We start from the raw sequence: 24,591 nt of genomic DNA on the forward strand, positions 1-24,591 counted from the left end.
TAAAAACGTAAGACATATAAGAAAAAAAAAACATGTACTGTATAAGTAGCATTTGTACATTTAATCAGTTGCTGTGTTTATAAACAAAATACTTATTACAACTGTGTTAAAAGTATAAAATAGGACAGCCTTAAAAGAACAGAATCTGTTCGTCATATTTGTTAAGTCACAAATTTATAGTGACTATTTTAGTATTTTACTATGACATTAAAATTCTTTTTTTAGAATTAAATTCTACATAAGCAAAACTAAAAGAGTTTATATGTTTGAGAATAATTTTAGCATTTAATTCAGGCAAAAAGAGACTTTTTTACTCAGCTGCTGACAATTACATGCACTATGTGGTACAGTACAAATATTTTAAGTGTCCCATATGTTTCCTAGAAAGAAACAAGATTGTCCCTTATTTCTAAGTTGGCTACCTCAATGGTCAAACAAATCAATGTAGGCCTACCTTAATCAGGAGTTTCTAAATTTAAAAAAAAAGCATAGATTGTAAAGAGTAGCCTAAAATTACTTGATTTTTACAATTAAGTTGTACAAATTGCTGTCATGCAACGATATTTGATTTAATTTACTTATTTTGTCGTGTTTTCATTTAGCTTATCAGCTGCCTGTACACTGGAATACTCATTGCGTAGGTATAGGTGGCGCGGCAATTGGAGACTCTGGCCTGAGGGCGTTTGGAAGAAACAACCTGTCTCAGAATCCTATCCGTTTAGCACGACAATTTGTGTTACAAACTCTAACATCAATTCTCAAGTTTGAACTTAAAGATAAATAATACGTTTCTGTAAAACGACATTTTCCTTGACAGGACCGCGGAGCGCAGAATGATCTTGAAAGTTGTTTGAGGAATAATGTGACCAGGAAATGCAAACAGATTTTTGACTGCAAGCAATAAATCGCCTTCTTCCCTCTCGACAGGGCTGTGCTATCTAGTATCACCGGTCAAAGTGTTTTCTCAAGCTCACAGAATGGACGAAACGCTTCGCCTCAAATCTACTCAACAATTACTAGGATAACATGGAGCCTATGGATCACTGAAATGCGATTTACTGCTTCAATTGAACTCGATCTACACATATGGGACTGATGAACAATTTCACGATGGAAGACTTGAGAGAAAGGGTTTTATTGTGCTGTCAAAACACTTTCTCGTGTTTCAGAGACCCTGCGACTAATACCTCACCTGCCACCGAGAAACGGCATATTGAAGTGATAAAAAATGATTTTGCGAAAGCGCCCAACAGAGAGTTACCACAGAAACCTGTAGAGAAACCCAGCTACGTTTACGTTGCGCTATACGACTATACGGCGCGTACGGATGATGATTTGAGTTTTAAAGCAGGGGATAAACTGGAGCCACTCCATAAAGCCGATGACTGGTGGTTCGCGAGAGGAATCACCGGGATTTCAGCAAACAAAGAGGGCTACATTCCTGCTAACTATGTTGCACCCTTAGAAAGCCTCGATGCTGAACCGTAAGTTTCTGTGGCTCTTTAGAGCAAATCCTGAAACTGTTAGTAGCCTATATCAATTTTTTAAAAAAAGCATTTTTAAAGGGATTTCATATATCTGTACCACTGATGGTATGTAATGTATGATTATTAAAGATGAGATTAGTTGGGGGACAGGGGATCACATTATTTTTTTTTTTTTTTTTTTTTTTTTTGTATAGCCTATTTCCCTGAATGAGTTATGGTCAGAATGATCTGCCTTTCTCAACGCACCTGAACATGAACATTATAGTTTATTTATCTTGATCTTCCTAAAAAAAAAAAAATCACAGACAGCCATCACATCAGATAGAATTAGTCATCTCTTTTTAACCAGCAGTAGCTACAACTGGCACTGTATGAAGTAGCATTAATTGTATAACCCGTATTGTAATGCAGCGATTCTCAAACATGTCCTCAGTATCTTGGGGACCCCCAGCACTGCACATTTTGAATATCTCCCCTCATCTAACACAGGTGATTCAACTCATCAGCTCATTAGTACAGACTTCAAGACTTGAATTGGGTGTGTCTGATGAGGCAGACATCCAAAATATGCAATAGTTGAGGGTCCTCAGGACAGGTTTGAGAAGCACTGTTTTAATGTATAGTGTATTGTATTTGCATTGCGTGCACATATGCCCTTGATGGGTTAGTTCACCCAAAAAATTACAATTCTGTCATTAATTACTCACATTAATTACTGTTGTTCCATATTTTTGATGAAGTCCGAGAGCTCTCTAATTCCTTTATAGACAACAATTTAATTACCCATTTTAATGACCTTTCTGGGCCTTGACAGTGTTAAATAATTAAAGTCAGAGAGCTCTTGGATTTCATCAAAAATAGCTTAATTTGTGTTATGAAGATGAATGAAGGTCTTGCAGGTTAGGAACAACATGAGGGTGAGTAATTAATGACAACATTTTATCAGAATTCTGACAGATTCTATCTCTGCATTGTCTGTTATTTCTTTAAGGGAAGCTGGTTAATGTTCAGTAGACAACCAGGAAGTGTTGAGCCTGTTAATAATTCCTAAGCTTTGTGCTACAGAGGTGCCATAAATCAATAAAAAACATTCACACCTTAAAAAAAAAAAAAAAAAAAAAAAAGTTAAAATGAAACTTTAAATTTATTATTCTAGACTTGTAATTGAGTTATTGAAAAGGGGTCTTTCTCTGTCAGTATTAGTATATCTGATAATGATCAACATTTGTTGTGTGTGATATTATCTCTCACTTAAGGCTAGTATGCTGCTTTGTATATCACTTTGGCACAGTAAATAGTTTCTGACGTATGTACTTTCCAGTTTTTCCAGCTCTGCCACCAACTACGTAATGTGCTTTGAGTGTAAATTTGTTTTGTAGGGATTTGACATACTTTCAGTCAAACGAATGAAGCCATTTGACAAGACTTTATTACAATTCATTGCTGGTGTGTGACGTGTCATCATGTCTCAGCAAATTTTCAGCTGTCTGATCCATGTTGAAGTCTTAGAAACAACTAGAACCTAATGGACACAAGGTCTCTGCAGTGTGTATATGTCAAAAATCATAAACACTGAGGAGATCAAAGGTTAGTTTATGATATAATAAGAATCTCATAGTCTTTGTTTGAACATGCTTAACTGTTATCTAGACCTGTACCCTTGATTTCCCCAATGGTTCTCAACTGGCTTTACTTTAGAATTTCAGAACCCATGGAATGGCAACCAACATATTAATAAATCGTACAGAAGCAAACTAAAATGTCCTTAAAAGCAAACATTGAATGTATTAAGTTATCATGATCTGCATAGGCCTGACAATATGCCAAATTCTTAACATGACATACACCGACTGGGAAAAGTAACAATTTTGTAAACTCATAAACAACAGCAGTAGTGTGAATTACCAGCCTAACATATGAAACAAACACTGGGCTAAATATTGCATTACTAAATAGTGTGTTAGCCATTTTACCAAGTGACAGGTCAATTTACACCAAATTGATGTAGAGTTTGATTGATTGAACGCACAACCTTTGATGCCAACACTCCCAAAAAAGGGTTTAAAAATATGCTATCTTAGCAGAACAGACCCCCACCTGCTTTTTGATCAAAATCACTAGTTTTTATTACAAAATTTTCAGTAAACCAGAAAAAGGAAAAAGATAGATTTATTGTGTGACCTGAATATTGGTTGATATCTAGTTCAAATAACATTATGATGCTCTTCCACTGCAGATGGTATTTTCCAGAAACAAAGCGCTTGGATGCCGAGAAGATGTTAACATCTCAAGAAAACAAGAATGGAGCTTTTCTAATCAGAAACTGTGAAAGCCAGCCAGGGGAACTCTCACTCTCAGGTACATTAAGCTATTTTTATTTCCTTAATAATTTTCACATGTGCAGCAGCTGTGAAACTATAAAAGTTATTATGGGGTTATTTTTTGACATCAAATAATAAAAAAAACAATCTCTAAAGGACTATTGCTCTCGAATCAGAAGATGTTTTTTCAAAGTTATCGTTTGGCTTATGTTATAAGTAATGACTTGGCAGATTGGTGTATTTGCAAGTAAGGCTGTCACTAATAATTATTTTGGTAATTGAGTAATTGGTTGATTATTTTGACGATTAATCGAGTAATCTGATTCTTTTTTTTCTGGTAATAAAAGTAGACTTAAGTGAACAATAACCATTAAAATTACTTAAAATACATGGGTATAATGACAATCAGGCAATAATAATTGGTTCATATAAAGTATCAAAAGGAAGTGATCATGGTTTTATTGAACAAAAATACTTGAGCTGCCCCCTAATATTCCTATATATGGCTTATCATTTGAAACATTTAAGTAGTAGCAACTCTACATGTTCCCAAATTAACATTATAAGCAACCCAAAAACACTTGAGGAATTTTGCCAATTAATCGACATGGGAAAATTGCAATCAAGGATTTTTTTTTTAAATCGAGTAATCAAATTTAATCAAGGAACCGTGACAGCCCTAAATGCAAGTACGTAGCTAAAAAAAAAAATGTTTATATCTACGAATGTTTTCCAAAAATTCATTATTGGTATATATATATGAACTTCAGATTTCATCAAAAATATCTTAATTTGTGTTCCGAAGATGAACAAAGGTCTTACAGGTTTGGAACGAGATAGGGTGAGTAAGTAATGACAGAAATTCAATTTTTAAAGTTTTGGGTAAACTAACCCTTTAAAGGTTAATATGATGTTCCTGAAACAGTGAAACACCTGCTGTTGACAAGCAAAATCACTGAAGGAAAAATAAATAAGATTAGAAACTACAACTGACTTCCAGCCACAGCCTTAGATGAAATCAACTGCAAATAAAAGAAGACATTAAATCTCTAAATATCTCAGCAGAGGATGATTAAACAACTCCCAGCATTACATCTTCACTGTATGAGATCTTTCAAAAATGCTACAACCTCTTGTGCAGAAGTTGAGATAAACCTAGACATCACCAGTCATCATACAAACCTCAACAATGGTGACAATCAAAAAAATATTCATAGATAAATATTCATGCTGCAATGCATGCTGGGAGCCATGAATGAGTTTTGTTTGCTGACATGAAGCATGTCACAATTGTTGCGTTTCATGTGCCGATTGTTGATGTCTGTGAGTGTTTAAACAGCTCTGTAGTTAATAACTTAATGCATACAATATGTTTTTATAATTTATAGTATTGTGAATCACTCCCTCAACTGATTTGTTCAAAGACTCGGATTCATTCAGGAATGAACCACTAGCCTACTCTGTGCGCTATGCTCCGAGTCGCACAATGATCTGTGACTTTGCTTTAGAAGTTTAGCTGGCAGAAAAAAAAAAATTGTTTTGAGTGACATCAATTAATATTTAGTGTTAATGAAAAAAACTCAGTGTATTGCTCAAAACAACTGTCAGGACTGCTGCTCTGCACTTCACTACAGTGTAAATACATTCTCTCTGCGCTGTTCAGTGCGTCGCACAGTTTTGGCCCACAGAGTTGGTCAGCTAAATTAAACAGGCGATGTGCCAGAAAGGTAGGTATTTGTGACAGCAGATACAGCGTTAAAGGGTTTGTTCACCCAAAAATGAAAATAATGTAATTTATTACTCACCCTCATGCCGTTCCACACCCCTAAGACCTTCGTTAAACTTCGGAACACAAATTAAGATATTTTTGTTGAAATCCGATGGCTCAGTGAGGCCTGCATAGCCAGCAATTATTTCCTCTCTCAAGATCCATTAATGTACTAAAAACATATTTAAATCAGCTCATGTGAGTACAGTGGTTCAATGTTAATATTATAAAGTGACGAGAATATTTTTGGTGCGCAAAATAACGACTTATTTAGTGATGGCCGATTTCAAAGCACTGCACCAGGAAGCTTCGGAGCGTTATGAATCAGCGTATCGAATCATGATTCGGATCGCATGCCAAACTGCTGAAATCACGTGACTTTGGCGCTCCGAACCACCGATTCGACACGCTGATTCATAACGCTCCGAAGCTTCCTGAAGCAGTGTTTTGAAATTGGCTATCACTATATAAGTCGTTATTTTGTTTTTTGCCGCACCAAAAATATTCTTGTTGCTTTATAATATTAATATTGAACCACTGTACTCACATGAACTGATTTAAATATGATAGAGGAAATGTCATTGCTGGCTATGCAGGCCTCACAGATCCATCGGATTTAAACAAAAAAAATCTTAATTTGCGTTCCGAAAATTAACGAAGATCTTACGGGTGTGGAACGACATGAGGGTGAGTAATAAACAACAGAATTTTCATTTTTGGGTGAACTAGCCCTTCAATTGATATTTAATATGATAAACTAATTTTCGGCACACAAATTAACGTGTACACAAAAGAAAGCTCTGTCTATAGGCTCTGCCCTGGTACAGGTTGTGTCGAGCCATTTATTAGTCTGGCTGTTTGATGAGAAAGAGATTAAATGTAGCTGCAATAAAATCTGTAATAATCTGTAAAAATGTATCAGATAGACTATTCTATTGAGTGGAACTGAGAACTGATGACAGCACGGCTTGATCTTTGGTTGACCAATGAGCAGAAACGGGTGTTTTATTCTCGCCCATGTAGATATCGAATATTCAAGCTGTTTATCCATTTTGGTTTTATTGTTTTTCCATTTGGCGGATTAGGACAAAGTGTGATGAAAACAAAAATAAAAATATGAAAAAAATGACATGAGGTTTGTTTATGTATGTTCATGAGAAGGGTCGATTATGTGATAAAATGAAGTTTCATTGTTTTTCCATTCAGAATGCAAAAACGTGAAAACAAATTATCTGAAGGTTCACGGACCACTTTTGAAGATTGTTTAATTTACACAGTGAAGACTATGTGGTTTTAATTTACATCTGATTATTCTGACTACCCTGAAAAACATTGACTAAAAAGCACTGTTTATTTCATTTTTTTCATTGTTTTTATCTATGCTTGTAATTTGTTTATTATTTTCTATGCAGATTCACTCCCCTTCAAAATTATCCCAGTCATTCTAGAATGATTAATTATTTCCAAATAGAGCTATTCATCTAGTGAAACTGTTTTCATATCGCAATATATATTGCAGAAAAACAAAAAATTGCAATGTCAGTTTTTTTTCCCCATTATCGTGCAGCCCTAGTACATACTACATACTTTTGTTTTGTTCAGAACTCAAACCTGCAGAACTTGCTGGTTATGGCCACATGATCTGTTATTTCCTTTAGCTTCACATGTATCAGCTTATCTTTGCTAACACTTTACTTTTTAAAAATTAAAAAAAAAAAATGTTGAGTGCACAGGAAATACACAAAGAAGCAAGATCCTTTTTTAACAAGTACATCCAACATTAGCCAGAATAGCACATTTTAAACAAACTGTAGTTTGTCAGTTTCTTGTGTCAACCGTTACATTTATTACCACAAACTACTAAATGTAAACTTTTTCCAGATTTAAAGACCAGTGATAAAGCCTAAACATTTTCTGCCCATGTAACGACTCATTTTCACTTGTTTATCGATGTTACATGTGACATGTTATCATTATTTTCATCTCATCTTACCACTATGAGTAATTTGTATTTGTTTCATGCTAAAATGTGGATGCTGGGTTAAAAGATTTAGCTGTCATCAAAAGCACAACTTAAGTTAAAGAATTTTTTTTTTTAAACCAAGGCTGGAAAATCTGCTTCCTGATTAGTGACAAGAAAGAAAAACAAGTTTCCTCATTCCAGAGTCTTTGTGTCATTTCACATGTTTTTTTTTATATTTGCTCATAATCTTTAACAAGATTGACATTTGAAGATCATGAGAGGTAAACTTGTGATAAGGACTCTGCCCAAGGTGCCTAGTTATAGCAACAGCAAATGTCGTCAACCAACATGTGACTAAAAGTAGCTGATTTGTGATTACTCACCAACTCATTAACACTAGACTGTGTCCTGAGCTTTCAGTGCCACTCCCTGTATCACAGATCAGCCAGATCACGCATAGCTTAGACTCAGCCTAATTCCTTAGTCCAGCAATGAAATGTTGCCACTTTTTTTCCAAATTTGAGAGTGTGCACTTTGTTCTCTGATGAAATTTATAACCTAAAAAAAAATGGAAACATGCATATTACTAGAATATTGGCTGTTTATTAGTATTAAGCACATATTAATGCCTTATTCTACATGTCCTTATTCTACATTCTTAATCCTACCTAATACCTAAACTTAACAACTACCTTACTAACTATTAATGAACAGTAAATTAGGAATTTATTGAGGGAAAGGTTGTAACAGTGAATATGTCTTCCTTATACTAAAGTGTTACCTATAAAAGTATCATGATGAAGTTTTTCATTAGTCAATATTGATAATTATCACGATAAATGTCAAATCTTTATTTCAAGTTTTAAAAGCAGAATTTTTTTCTCCTGAATGAAAATTGTAGAAACCAGACAGTAAATTGTGGTTTTAAACTACTCTTTATTATCAGAACATGACAAAAACTTGACAAACAGGTGAACATTTCATAAATCTGAGGTGGTATATTTAAAAAGATTATAAATATAGATGCAAGCAGCCATTAAGGGGCCAAGCACGAAGAAGCCATGATGAGTCATGCCAACAAGACTGGGAGCATCAGACCAACTGCAACAATGAGCAATTAAAGACCTATTATGATGATTCTAGGCAAAATAGCTGAAAATGCAGAGATACAGCCTCAAGAGTCATTTTGGCATCATGCCTCAAATTCATTGCGGTATACGAAAATGGTTTTGACTATTGAAGTGAACATAACATTTTGCCGTTATGGTCTGAAGATGATAAGATCGGATTTTGGTGAAAATCGTACAAACGGTCTGGGAGGACTTTGAAAAAGTAGGTTTTTAAAGAAAAATAAAATAGCGGACAGGAAGTTCGGCCAACTATTGATATCTATGTTCTCAGCATGACCCAAGGAATCTATTAAGACCAGTACAATAGGTTAATTTATTCAAAAGTTATTAGCATTTCATTGTAACTTTTGACCACAAGGTGGCGCTGCCCCAAACCTTGAGAAGATACAGCCTTACGTCTGTTTTTGCAAGCGCTACATACAAGGGCGTAGATTTGGTTTCAACATTGGGGGGGTTGAACGTTGGTATGCTGTCTGTTTTTTTTTATTTTTTTTTTATAATAATCTGTTTTGTGTGTAACGTTTATTGGATAATTTATTTTCTATCTATCTATCTATCTATCTATCTATCTATCTATCTATCTATCTATCTATCTATCTATCTATCTATCTATCTATCTATCTATCTATCTATCTATCTATCTATCTATCTATCTATCTATCTATCTATCTATCTATCTATCTATCTATCATAACTTTATGAAATTTATGTATAATCATTCATCAAATTCTAACATAACTGTAATTCTAAAAAGAAAGAAATTATGTTTAATATTAACACAGCCAGTAGGTGGCAGCGATTCGTTTTTTTTTGAGTCAGTCACTTAAATCGTTCATTCAGCCAATTCGTTCAAAAGTCAGATTAATTTAGGAAGAAAACAAACACCGATGTGAATACTTTTGTCATTGATAAATACAGACACTATTAAAACATGAACTAACAAAACAGACGGCTGTTTTGGTAACTGGTTGCAGTTACACTGTTAGCTATGGCTGAATTGCAATGGACTAGCTAGCTAAAATATATGTGGAGTGTACCTAGCTATTACAATATTCTCATACCTCCTTCTCAGTACATGATTTATTCTTTTTAACGTCTCTCTTTGACCAGCAGTTTAATATAGTCGGCTGGGAAGCGGTTCTCTTCATTTTTCTAACTACCCGTACTCTCTCATTCAAACAGTAGAGCGCCATTCCCGTTGTTTTGGTGAAAGTGCGACACGCATTGGTTGGACGTTACCAATCGGTTCAATGGAGGGGGAGGTATTTTTTTCTCTAATTTATTATGACGAACTCATATTTCAATAGAAACGAAATTATTGCTTCAAAATAAATTAATTCTACATATTTTTCATCTGATCTATGGTGATTTTTATGTTGAAATATTGGGGGGGTTGTAACTGAAGCATTTGAATATTGGGGGGGTTACCTCCCCCCCATCCCCCCCACAAACTACGCCCCTGGCTACATACAATTAGTTTGTGCGTTTTTGAAAGCGGTTTGTCAAATCGACTTAAATTCCATAATTTTTTGTTGGCATGGTCTAAAGATGATCTGGTTCAATTTTTGTGAAAATAGGATCAGTGGCCTAGGAGGAGCTCAAAAGAGTAGATTTTTCAGAAAAGTCTAAATGGCGGAAAAATTTTCATGACGGAAAATGACGTCATAGGGTGCAATTGAATCAGCTTAAGTTTTGTTTCTAGCCCTTACGATTCAAAAGTTATTAGCATAAATGTGAGTGCAAATTTGGACAGCTGGTGGTGCTAAAGGGATTGAGTTAGCGACTCCAAATTTGCTATGGTGACAGTTCAGACTGTCCTCTATCAGTGTGCCAAATTTCACAACTTTTTAACATACGATTCTATGGGCTGCCATAGACTCCCAGAGCAGAAGAAGAAGAAGATTCTGCCAACGGTTACTACGCAACTTTGGTGCTTGGCCCCTAAAGATCTTTTTTTTTTTTTCCAACATCAAATATGCATGAGTTTTTTTCTGCATACATTTTCTTCAAAGGACCAAGCAGTTTGTTTTTAAATATGTCAATTGTCCGACCATCAGAGCTTGCTGATTTACCATCCTTTAGCTTAGAAATAATGGTTTTGGTAGAAAAATGAGAAAATGGCTCATTTTCCGTTTTTTCGTTTTTAAAAAAATGAGAATTCGGCTTGATTTTTCATTCATAGGTAGAAAAACGGCTTGAATATTTGATTTTCTGCTGATTGGTCAGCAGAAGATCAAACTGTGCCAAAAGATGCAACGTGCATTAATATTTCTTAAATAAACACCTGTAATAGTCTAGCCCGTTTCTCTTATATGTGTAGAGCCATAATTGAATTTGCCTACACAAATACAACATTAACAAACATTAAAACAAAATTAGCATGTAGGCTATGTGTATTTTACATCCCCTCACTCTAAGATAAATCTGTAAATGAATGGAATTCAAGAAAAACAACAAAAAACAAACAAGAATGAAAACATTTAAGTAGCCATGTAGGCCTATAATAAAATACACATTGCAGCCTATATAAAAAGCCTATATATAGTGCCATTGGTTACATATTATTTTAAATGCCAAGCCTTAACAAATTTATTTAAATCTCTTATTTTGGATGCTAAACTATTTATGAAAAGAAGGGTCGTACTTCAGTTGGGACCTAATATACACGTAGATCAGCATCTTCACAGAGAAATGAGTTGGAATAACAGCAAGTGACAGATGATGACTGACTGGCACCTTTATATTGTACAACAGACAAATTAAATTAATATAATTATTATTTTAATTATTTGGTTGACTGTATTTTATTTTGATAAGGAACAGGCTGCGATGTCAAGTCAGCACTGCCAGAACTGATATACTGTGTGAGCGTGATTACTTAGATTTTTTCCTCAGAAGGGGAAATAACTTAAGGTAATACTCTTTATAGTCATACAGATGAGAGTAGGACATTATTCAAAATGGTAAAATGTATTTTTTTATTTGTGTACATTCAAAATGACTACAAAATGTCATGCCTTTTTTGTCATGCCAACATTGGCGCACGCCACAAACAAAAACTAAAACAAAGCAAATACTTGACATGCCTACAGTACTTTAAAAAGTCTACATTTAGATTATTTGATGTTAAATGCATTATGTAAGTCACTGATGATCGCATGTGATGATAATGTGACTTACAGTCTGGAAAATATGGTAGACTATATAACAAATTATTTCACGGACCCCCTGGCACTTTGAGAACCGCTAGTCTACACAGAAGAAAACCCATAGGCGGTGCTCCGGTAATGGGTTGTGTCAAGCTATTCATTATTCTGGTTGTTTGATGAGAAAAAGAATAAATGTATTTGCAATAAACACGTTAAGAATCCGTACAACTTCAGCAAAGGAGGATCTTCTGCTGACCAGTCAGCAGAAAGGGGCGTTTAATTCCCACCCACATGTAGAAATCGAATAATCAAGCTGTTTATTCGTTTTTCTACCTATGAACGAAAAATCAAGCTGAATTCTTTTCTTTTTTTTTTCTTTTTTTTAAAAACAAACTAAAAAACAAAAAAAGAGCAATTTTCTCATTTTTCTACTATCAATATTAAATAAAAAAACAACTGAATGAATGATAAACGGATTCATGTCCCTACCCTTAAATGACCGTAAAGATTTGTGAGGACATAGTGGGTGTGTCAGATCCGCGTCATGTGTGGCTAGTCTTAAAGTGACAGCAGCATAAATGTATTCAGTTTATGTATATTTCCTACCTTAGATAAAATATTTAAAATATTCTCTCTTTATGTTGTTTCTACATCAATTTGGAGATTAAATGTGAAATAATTACAATATAAAAATATATTAAAATTAATTTTGGGTGTGATTAATCGTGATTAATTACAGAAAAAAAACTGTGATCAATTAGTTTTGCATTTTTTGATGTACACAATGTCTCCTGCCATTGAAAGTCCATTTAGCAAAACAATGCTATTCTGATGCTTTTGCTTGGTTCTCTTGTTTGAATTTGCAGTGCACCACATCTGCCAATTAAATCAATCCACATTGCCACTGAAAGCGTTAGGCTACAACCTGTCTGAGAGTTGCCACCATTGGCGAATGATAAAAATGCGTTCCAGTGCTGGAAATTTAAAAATCATTTAATCCAAAATTCTGTATTTAAAGGGATAGTTTATCCAAAAATATAAATTCTGTCATCATTTACTCAGTCTCAAGGTGTTCCAAACCTGTATTAATTTCTTTCTTCTGCTGAACACAAAAGAAGATATTTTAAAGAATGTCGGTAACCAAACAGTTGATGGGACCCCATTGACTTCCATATATATATATATTTTTTCTTGATGTGCTCTCTGTCTGTTTTGCAGTGCTGGACAATGGAAAAGTGAAGCATTATAAGATCAGAAAGTTGGATAATGGTGGCTATTATGTGTCAAGGACTCTGAATTTTCCTACACTGAGAGAACTAGTGGAGCACTACTCCACACGTGAAGATGGCCTCTGTGTTCGTTTGGCAGAACCCTGCAAAAAAGTGTGTTGATAATTTTTTCTGTCAAAGAAAAAAGTTTGAAGGGTTTATTTTGCAAAAATAATCAATATTAATTGAGAGAAAGACTACATTTTCTCACGTAATGCATACATAAAAATAAATAAATAACATGAGGTATTAATTTGAGATAGTTCTTTGATTTTGTTTGAAGAGTGTGACAATTGTGAAAAATTTACAAAAGTATTTGACTGCAGGATACACTACAGCAACTGACCAATTAGAATAGTATGCCAGAGAGTTATTCAATTCAGTGTTCAAATGAATATTCAATCAATACATATTTCCTTGCTTTTGTTTGTGTGTGTACTAGACAATTGCTCCAGAGACTCATGGTCTATCTTATAATACTGTGGATCAATGGGAGATCCAGCGTTCCTCTGTAAAACTCCTGAAGAAGTTGGGAGCGGGGCAGTTTGGTGAGGTCTATGAAGGCATATGGAATGACAGAACAGCTGTTGCTGTCAAAACACTCAAACCAGGTACGCACACAAACAGAGATAAGATGGACACACATATGTATGATAGACATACAACTCCAAACATACATGCAGATGGCTTGCTATAGGTCTTCTGTATGTGCTATAGGAACTATGGATCCAAAAGACTTCCTGCGAGAAGCTCAGATAATGAAGAAACTCCGTCACCCCAAACTAATCCAGCTATATGCTGTCTGCACTATGGAAGAGCCCATCTACATCATCACAGAGCTCATGAGCCACGGAAGCCTTCAAGAATATCTGCAAAGTAAGACACACTCGCACATGCTGCAATTCTCAAACACAATTATGTCAAAAATCATAATTGTCAGGTATTTCCCTTACGCAAAGAAAATATATTTCCCAATATATGAATGATCAATATAATAAATGATTTAATATAATTTACAGTATTGTGATAAAATATTACAATATATTGAATAATACATAAGGAATTGCCACTTTTCATATATTGAAAAATGTCACAATATATTTACTAATATAACATAATGTATGTAATTTAATATTCATTAATACACTTCATAATATAAAGATGTATATGTGATCAGATTTGGTACTGCATGTGTAATATATTGCAGATACATTTACTCATGCAGAGTAAACACATATATAGAGAAATGTAATATATTTCTTATATTTTATAATTATTTACATTATAAACATTTGATATTTTTAGGCTAACAAAAGCACAAGCACACCTGCATGTACTAAAGTATTTAGCAAAGTATTTAGTAATTCAGCTTTTTGAATAAAAAAAAAAAAAAAATCAATTATATATCAATTATACACAAAAAACAAACAAACAAACAAACAAAACATTAAAATACAATATATAGACACAGAGCAGACGAAAAGGGAAGGTTGTTTCATAATTAGTTTCATAATTAGTTAATGGCATCAGCTGTAATTGTGATTTATACAATAACTGATGTTGAATTCTAAGTTGTTCTGATACACAGTATGTCATGATCTCTGTGTTTGTCTTTGGACTTTTGTTTCACTTCCTGTCTCGTGACATAGTTGTATTTTTGTAGTCCTTTGTAGTTTTTCTAGTTGATTAATTCTGTGGTCATTCCCTGTAGCCTGTTGCATGAAACTAGTTGAACAAACTCTGAGTTTCAGAGTAGGTTTGGAGTTGACAAATCCAGATAAATCCAAACTGGTTTAGATCAGGCTCAACAGGCTCACAAACCTCGGTATAAACATTCTCTGTCAACTCAGGTTTAATCCAGAGTTTTGCGATTAACTCTGAAGCGCATGCACCTGAAAGTGTGACACGTGCAGCAAACAGCCAATCACACAGAACATGGAGAACGTCCTTTTGATTCAGTTCTCGCGAGAAAGCTACGCAATTCACGTCTCTTCTGAAGATTAAAAGATTGTTATGAAAAAATATCATGAAATTAAATGCATTTACAAAGTAGGAATAAACATTGCTGCTGCAGTGAATGTTTGAGAAGGCAACTGAAAGATAGAAAACTATATCAATGCATGTGAATCAAAACAAATAGGCCTTATAATTTATATAGCTTCACAAAGAGCTCAAAAGAATATATGTAAGCTTAACCTGTTTTAAAGCTTTATATATTAATGAATGTATTATATTTGTTTTAATTTAAAAGCAAAGTTTAATATTGTCAATTAATGTAATAATTATGAATATATCATATGATTTACATAATTATAATTTATTTAATATAAATATAATAGATAATTAACAGCAAAAGATGAACAATTTTGTCTCTAAAATGTTTTCACTATAAAATGATTTAATTTGGAGTGCGAGATGCAGGGGGAGTGGCTTTATTGCATCAGATACAGGTCACTACTCACACCTGATTGGTCGAGTTTTGGTCTGCTATCGCTAAACCAGAACAAAACCTGCTCCGGAGCAGGTTAGCCATGTAGCGTAAGTTACCATAGCAATGAAATCTGCTAAAAACCAATCCACCTTCATGAGCCTGAAAAAAAGAGTTTGCTCAAACTAATCTTGAACTTACCTGGGTAGAAACTGAAACCGGCGTTGTGCAACAGGCCACAGGTATTATTATGGATAATACATTAAATTATTTATTGAACATTTGTTATTTATAATATTGCTGTTGACGTCATATAAAAATAAGCCATTGAAGGTTGTTTGTTAAAACACAATTGGTTGAGTTAATATTTCTTGTTGGGTTGGCCAGGCACTCAAACAGAACAAATGTTTAAATTTCACATCAGAGCCACAATGTTTACACTCTTCTGAGAAATCAACCTTTTAATGGCTTAATTACCCATACAGCACTGCTTTGATGGCAGAAGGGCATTTACAGACAAGGAGATGGAGAGAGGGAGGAACACAGTTTACACTGGCCATGATGCTTCCTTATTGCCATAATTTAAATTGAAATCATGAATGCAGTTAGTAACAGGTATAATATTATATAATACAGATATAATACACCTTGCAATGTTTTTTTTTTTTTATCAAAATAAGAGGGATCATAAAAATGCCTTTGTTTTTGAAGGGTAGTAAATGTAGTAAATGGAAAAATATGATGTTAAAACCAAATAAGAAAAATAGAAGTTCTTTATTCTTTTTAAAATTTGACACCCCCATGATGCTTAATGCATGCACCAGTTAATGTTTGCAGCTTTTTTAATATTTGTGTTTGAGTCCCTCAATTGTCCTCAGTGTGAAAAAAATGTATCTTAAAACATTCACTGATGGAAAAAGTTCAAATTTGCTGAAGAAGCTGGAAAACCAGTGTTTTTCTGAAGAACAGTTAGCAGTTTAACATCTTTGGACAAACAAGGGACTCATGAACAACTATCACAAAACAAAAATCGTCCTTGTAACAACACAGTATTAAGTATGTAAACTTATAAACTGTGTAATTTTCTTAAATTCAGCTATTACTTTGTCTTGTGGACTACTGTAAATGTAAACATTTTTTGTTATTTGAAATAGCTTATTAAGGGCTGTACTAAATAAACAACATGATCTTTATTGTTTTGTTAAAATATGAGTAATTTTGTAGAATCCACAAGGTGTAATGTAAACTTATGGCAACAACTGTAAGTCAGAAGTTATGATAATGATAACATTTGGGACATTATAAAAATATTGCCCTACAGGGAGTTTAAAAGTTTCCCATTCTAGAGGGAGTTCCGTCGGCATTTGGGGACATATAAGCCTGTGTTCAGAATTTCATCCACAGACTAATTCGAAGGCCAACCAGGAACTAAAAAAGAATGCTTTCATTTTCCATTTCCATTTTGTAGTTTCAGCAATACTGTGTGATGTAATTTAAAAAGACAATAATTAACAATTTTCATGATTAAGATTACACTGAATACAATAAGATTACACGAATAGCCATAAAAAAGGAGACCACATTTTCTAAAAGTTTACATGTACCACCTGTTTCTTGAATAATAACATAAAATGTAAATCTAAACCTCAATAAGAACTTCTGTAGATATATGACATAAATAAAGTCAAACTGGTTAGTAATACATGAGTCTGGTAATGCTGTTATTGGAGTTTAGTCATCCATTTTATCTTCAGTTGATTTAATTTAAAGATGCAGTATGCAATCTCCCAGAATTGTTGTTGAACACTGTTGATATTTGAAATCAACCCAAACAAACACACTCCTCTCTTCACTGCTCCCCCTCCAGTCCTAACCACCCTACTCTGAGCTAGTCTCGAACCCCGATCGCTGGCATGTGAGGCGGCCGTGCTTACAAGGACACTATACACTTTGTGAACATACAGTACACGAGTACATACAAGCAAGAGTTAGTTGTTAGTTGTCAGCAGCACACCAGCTGCAGACATTAGCTAAATTTACAACATCAGCATTTCTTCTGATCAGCAAACCAATGTTACTCATGTGTGGAGCAGAAACAATGCAGCCTCTGGGCCCTATTTTAACGATCTAAACGCAAAGTGTGAAGCGCACGGCGCAGGTGCACTCAGGGCGTGTCCAAGTCCACTTTTGCTATTTTAACGACGGAAAAACGGTACGTGCGCCGGGCCGCATTTTTTAAATGGGTTGTCCCTATTCTCTTAATGAGTAATGGGCGTAACGTTCAATAAACCAATCAGAGCGTCATCTCCCATTCCCTTTAAGAGCGAGATGCGCTCGCGCCATGGCGGATTGCTATTTACATGGCGGAATTTGTTGGCGGAAAAGCTGAACGCTTTTCAAGCGAAGAAACCGATCTGCTCGTGCGCGAAGTTAAAGCGCGCGGCCAGATCATCTACGGGACAAGCAGGAATCCACCAAAGCTTCCCGAGGTGAAGAAGGCATGGGATGAATTAGCAGTGATTGTGTCCGTTATAAGTAGTAATAGGCTGAATTGAAAATAGGTAGCCTAATTCTAATACACGCAATGACTATTCATCATTTCATTTTTATATTTATGTAGCCTACACAATAATATTCTTTTACACTGTAATCCTTTTGTTTTTAATATTTGGCATGTTTGTGTGATGCGCATCCCTGTGTGTAATAAGTAAAGTCAACTCGCACTGTGGACGCACCCAGAGGCGCAGTTTCTACCAACGTGCTCTAACAAAACAAATATTGTGCCATTGACTTTAGACTTTAGACCAGGTTTGAGTTGGTCTATGGCGCAGTCTATTTTCAGTTCCTTAAAATAGCAATGCGCCTGAACACACCTCTTTTTTAGACCAGCACGCCCATGGGCGCACTAACTGGCTGAACGGGAAACGGGCCTTGCGTCGCATTGTGCCGGGTGTATTATAGGGCCCTAAGTGTTTGTTTTCAGGCCTTCCCACTCAGATCTCTCCAGTGCTGGAAAACTTTTCTAATATTAACAAGGATATTAAAACTCTTGCCTGATCATATCCTTTCTTTTTCCAGTGATATTCCTCTGAGTTTTTCTCTTCTGTATTGTCTTTCATCTCTCTTTCTACAATCATTCTTCCTTTCTACAATTCAATCTACCTCTTGCTCACTCTCTCCTCCACCATCATATGCCCCCTTATGCTGATTGGCTACATGTTTATTGTGGTGCTCGGTCCGAACAACTTTTCAGCAGAGATTTTGAAAAATTGCTTACTATACCTTTAAGGCTCTGGATGGAAGTCAGTTGTAGTTGTTTTGTTCTGTCTCCTCTCTTTTTTCTGTTCTTGTTGTTTCTCTTCCCTTTAGTGATTCTGCTCAACCATCACTTAATTAGTCACTTAATTATATAATTATTAACCAATTATCATGCTGGGAACTAGAAATTTGCTATAACTAATTCAATTTGAGTTCTGCTTCAATTATTGTGTTCACATAACTTTCAGTACTATTTGAGTACAATAAACTCATTTTTATTTATTACATTGTTAGGTTTGACAGTGTAGACACAGGGGGAAAGGTGGGACTGATTCCTAGGGCCCAGAGTATTTTTTTATTGTTAATAATTTTTTATTTATTTGAATTATTCATATTATATGACAGGGGGAAAGGTGGGACCGATTCTTAGATGTAGACCGATTTTTTTATTGTTATTAATTTTTTTTTTTTTTTTATTGAATTATCCATATTATAATATGTTATATAAATTGCCTATTTCATAAAGGTTATTACCAATCCATAGGTTCTTGAGGTTTTTTTTTTTTTTTTTGAGCAATCAAATATTTAATTTTTAATGCATTAGAGTATTTGACTAAAGAAGCATGCAAAACGCTATTCTCTCTGACAGTGCTGCTGAGGTTATGACCCACATCACAGTCATGGATTCAGAAAAACCTGTTGATTGAGGGTCTGCAGCCCACTTCATTTGTCAGCAAATCTGATAAAACCCATTGGATGTGTGTTAACTGTATTTATTGCCTATTCTATCTCTCTCTTTCTCTCATACAGAAGACAGAGGTGCTTCTCTGAAAATGTCTGATCAGATCGAAATGGGAGCACAAGTGGCAGCTGGCATGGCATACTTAGAGTTGCAGAACTATATTCACAGAGATCTTGCAGCTCGGAACGTTCTGGTGGGAGATAACAATGTGTGCAAGGTTGCCGACTTTGGCCTGGCACGAGTTTTTCTGGTGAGAAATAGTCTAAATTTATATATATATATATATATATATATATATATATATATATATATATATATATATATATATATATATATATATATATATATATATATATATATATATATATATATATATATATATATATATATATATATATATATATATATATATATATATATATATATATATATATATATATATATATATATATATATATATATATATATATATATATATATATATATATATATATATATAAAAAAAGACATGACCTCTCAGCTTGCCTATAGGGCAGTGGTTCTCAAACAAGGGGTTGCAACCCAAAAATGGCTCACATGTCTCTCATGATAGTGTCACAGACAGCAGGGAAAATATATTTAGGGTAAATGCAAAGAATAACAAGCAACTAATACTACAGTACTACTACAGTACAGTACTACAATACTACTAATAGTACTATAAATAACCTTAGCAACATTTAAAAGGGAGAAGTAAATTCTTCACATATATTGTGCTGTGACATCAAAGATTGTGCATTTGGACAGTTTTTTCAGTGTTTGGCCTAGTGTAAATCCAAACCTCTGCTGTTGTTTATTCATTTATAAAACATTTATTTTCCTATTCAGTTTATGTAATTTCAGTAAATTTGCATGCTGTTGGTTCTATCCAATTCATTTTAAGGACATGTTTGTTTACTTTTATACAATAAACAAATAACTATTTATGTCCAATATGAAATGTGGATTCTGTTGCAAACCAGTTGAGAACCACTGCAGTAGTGTATGCCCTGATTATATATAAAGAATACAACAACTGTACCTTTAATTTCCTCACTGCATGTGCTCTTTAGATGGACAATGAGGACAGTGGTGAGAATGTTTATGAGGCCAAAGAAGGAACCAAGTTTCCAGTGAAATGGACCGCACCCGAGGCCATTCATGAGAACAAATTTACCATCAAATCTGACGTCTGGTCTTTTGGGATCCTGCTGTATGAAATTGTGACTTTTGGACAGATGCCTTATCCAAGTACGTCTTTCTAATATATTATTGCACTTTTTGGGGATGTTGATAATGCTGAGGTGAGGTTTTGTTTGAATACAATAAATCAAAAACGAGTCAATTCCTTTTGAGTCTGATTCATCTCTGAAATTAGATATCTTTATTTGACTTCTTTGATTTGGATATTGTTGAGAGAGATTAATATATGGCAGTGGTATTGGGACATAATTTGTCCCTATAAGCCCTCTCCTACACCGACCCCTAAACTCTAACTACATTGAACCCTCTGATTAGTAAAGGTGTTTTTGAAGGTTCAGGATGGAAGCCATTGTTTTAATCATGGTACTGTAATATGAGCTTGATTGGATGCATTGCCGCTGACCTCAACAACAAGAGACGGAGTGTTTTTACCTCCTTTTTAAACAGTTGATAAGCCTCTCTATTTGATTAGTTTCATTTTATTATTTGCATAAGCATTGCTAATTTTTTCCCTTCTGACTTCACCTCGACTGTATCAAAACAGACCTGCGACCCAGATGAGAACCATTGTAACATACTAACATACTACCATCATCTTTGACCTTGTCAAAGCATTGACGAGTTTTAATGTTGATTTTCTCTTTCTCCAGCCATGACAAACTTTCAGGTGGTCCAACAGTTGCCCAAAGGCTACAGGATGCCATGTCCTCTAAACTGCCCAAAATTTTTGTATGATATCATGGTCGAATGCTGGAAGAACATCCCTGCAGACAGACCTACCTTTGAAACTCTACAGTGGAAACTCGAGGACTTCTTTGATATGGATGTCAGCTCTTATGACGATGTAAACCGCTACTAAAAACACTACTGTCTTTCATACTTAGCAGCTTAAAGGGTTAGTTCACCCAAAAATGAAAATTCTGTCATTTATTACTCACCCTCATGTCGTTTCACATCCATAAGAGTGTTCACGAGAGCATCACGACGCATGCGTTTTGTGTTCATGCAAGAGCTGACATTGTTGCGTGTACATGCTTTGGATGATATTAATTTGTAAATTATGTTTTTTTTTGCACAAACAAAGCACTCGCGTTGTTCCATAAAATTGAGTTTAAGTCTCTGGAGTCTTATGGAGTACTTTATGTTATTCTTACCTTTCTGGACCTTGGAGTGGTAAGTTGGATCTCTATGGAGGAACAGATACCTCTCAGACTTCATCAAAAAGATAAATGCAGGTCTTACGGATGTGGAACGACACAAGGGTGAGTAATAAATGACAGAATTTTCATTTTTTGGACGAACCAACCCTTTAATATAACTGTAGATGAGTCAAGTGCAGGTGGGTTTTGGCAAGCCAGACTGAGATGCCATTGTAGTATAAAAGGAACAAAATGCCTTTATGTATTCTCAATGTACACAAGTAATATGCTCTTGTACTTATCAGGACCAGCCCTGACCAATTTGCTGCCCTAGGCAAGGTTTTACCTGGTGCCCCCTGGTTCCACCACTGAATAAAAAAGCTGATAATGGTGAAACTATACAAAAATAGCACCTAAGCCACATTATAGCCTAAGCACAAATAGCAAGAGTAATTGCATCTAACATTAATGCAAAACATGTATTCACTGAGCACTTCTCTGACATACTGTTTTTTTTTTTTTTTTTTTTTCCTAAATTAATTTTAAAAGTGTTTTTTTTCCAATAGATCTTCCACTAAACTATGGCACATTTTTCATGTTATCATTATGAATTAAATCATTTTAAAAGTGAATTTTACATAAAATGTTGCTATTTTAAGGAAAAAAATACTGACGTTAACTCTAGCTAGACAGCTAGCTTTTTCAAAATAACCAGTTGCTATCATCTAACTACTATGCAATTAGATAAAATGTACATCACATTACCTGTATGCACTGCGTAGATCGCATCAGTGTATGATATCAAAGTATTGTGAGAACGATTAGAGAGCAGATGGCTCCATATGATTTCAAAATGCTCTCGCTGTACTTTGATGTCATACACTGATCGCAACCCATTCATTGGTTGATTTCCCTGGAAACTGCTCTGTTGGTTTGAACAGAAAGATCAATGAGTATGTGGCAACACTATCTGTTCTGTCGACCAGTGACAAACTGGATAATGAGTGGGGTGGATGTTGTTTTAAAACAAATAATGTATGCATCATTTACAGTTTTATTTTTTGATTGAAACTGATTTTGCACAATTAACAACACAATTCAGTTTAAATCAAATGTATACTCTGAGCCTTGTGATAGTGTTTTTTTGTAGGCAAATCTGTATTTGCTTATGTTTGCATACTGTATGTCAGCAATATCATGGTAGTTTATTGTCACTTTACTTGCACTCATACTGGCACCATGAAGCTAAAACTATTCAGGAATAATTATACAGAGTCTGGGTGACACATATGTATGGATCAGGTAGCAGCATAGCCAGATTAACCAGTTTCAGGGTAAGTTCAAATAGTGAATGAGTCACTGCCTGTCAGCCTAACTACATTACTGGCTCAAAAGGAGGAATGCTCAGAATTCACTACAAATTTTTCCTCGCAGCATTAAGTTCTATGTGACACAAAAGGCACACTGAGTCTAGACTTTCATTCAATCCTTAGCGAAGACTGTAATTTTTAGATGTATTGTACAGTTATAGTGATTTTTAAATGCATTTAGATCTAAATAGAGTTTCTTTGAGGTTAATTTACAGACTGTGATTCTTTTTCTTATCCTTTTATAAGAAGATAAATACATTTTAGAACTTAATAGAGATTCTTTGAGATTCATTTACAGACTGATTATATTTCTTATTGTAAGATGATAAAAATATACACTACCATTTAAAAGTGTGGGGACATTGACTATAACATCAGTTTTCACAATATTAATCAAATCACTTTCAAAAGTGATCAGCAAATCAGCATGATTTCTGAATGATCATGTGATACCGAAGACTGGAGTAATGATCCTGAAAACAACTTTGCCACCATGAAATTAATATAACATTGTAATGTATTTTAGTAATAAAGTATTTTAATAATAATGTTTTACAATTAAATTGTACTAACTTTTACAGCCTTGATGAGCATAAGAGACTTAATTTTAAAACATTAAAATCTAACCAATCCCAAACTTTCGAATTGTGTGTGTACAATTGTACAAATTCAGACTAAAAAAAGTAGGCCTACAACTGTATCGTAAAAAAAAAAAAAGTTTTTACTCTGCAATTGAATATTAAAGCATATATTTAAAAAAAATGTTTTGTAATTCAAAACAAAAGAATAATGTATTTAAATATCATGTGTATTCACTTAGTGAAATAAACTCCTAATAAACTTTAATACTTAATAATGATCCTGGACTATGCTTTATATCTCCACCACATGGGGGCACTAACAACCTTGGATTTTCAGTTGGGTGCCAAATCAAGCCCTTGGTTATTCTTTTATGGGGTCAGATTCCCGCCAATTGTATTGCAGTCACGGATCAAAAAATAATAAACGTGAATCACAAAATTAAAAACACATGTAAAAATATATAGCACAAACTTAAAAAAAATAATGCAAAATGATCGGAATGGCAAAGAACATGGTCACGGATCAAAATATAATAATCGTAAATCGAAAAATCAAAAGCACATTTAAAAAAATAACAAGCATGAATCAAAACTTTAAACACATTAAAAATGATATTGCACAAATCTTAAACTTGTGTTTATGCGTTCTTAAAAGTTGTTTTCCTTGCTTTTATTACTCTTTTCTTTCTGCTCTCTTTACATTTTCTGCTTATATTTTGCTCTTTTGTGCGCTTGTGCAGTTTTTCTCTTTGCTCTTCTTTCTACA

General features: G+C 34.3%; 1 protein-coding gene across 1 annotated transcript; it reads left to right on the forward strand.

Moving 5' to 3' along the window:
* The first annotated feature begins 660 nt into the window (after nucleotides 1–660).
* On the forward strand, nucleotides 661–24,429 carry frk (fyn-related Src family tyrosine kinase). Its single transcript, XM_067384726.1, has 8 exons — nucleotides 661–1,484; nucleotides 3,724–3,845; nucleotides 13,037–13,200; nucleotides 13,529–13,697; nucleotides 13,804–13,962; nucleotides 19,583–19,764; nucleotides 20,606–20,783; nucleotides 21,386–24,429. Exons 1-8 carry the CDS (start codon nucleotides 1,087–1,089, stop codon nucleotides 21,592–21,594), a joined length of 1,581 nt encoding a protein of 526 aa, XP_067240827.1. The 5' UTR covers nucleotides 661–1,086; the 3' UTR covers nucleotides 21,595–24,429.
* The last annotated feature ends 162 nt before the right edge of the window (nucleotides 24,430–24,591 follow it).

This window comes from Chanodichthys erythropterus, chromosome 4 (genome assembly GCF_024489055.1).
Source record: "Chanodichthys erythropterus isolate Z2021 chromosome 4, ASM2448905v1, whole genome shotgun sequence".
NCBI lineage: Eukaryota > Metazoa > Chordata > Actinopteri > Cypriniformes > Xenocyprididae > Chanodichthys > Chanodichthys erythropterus.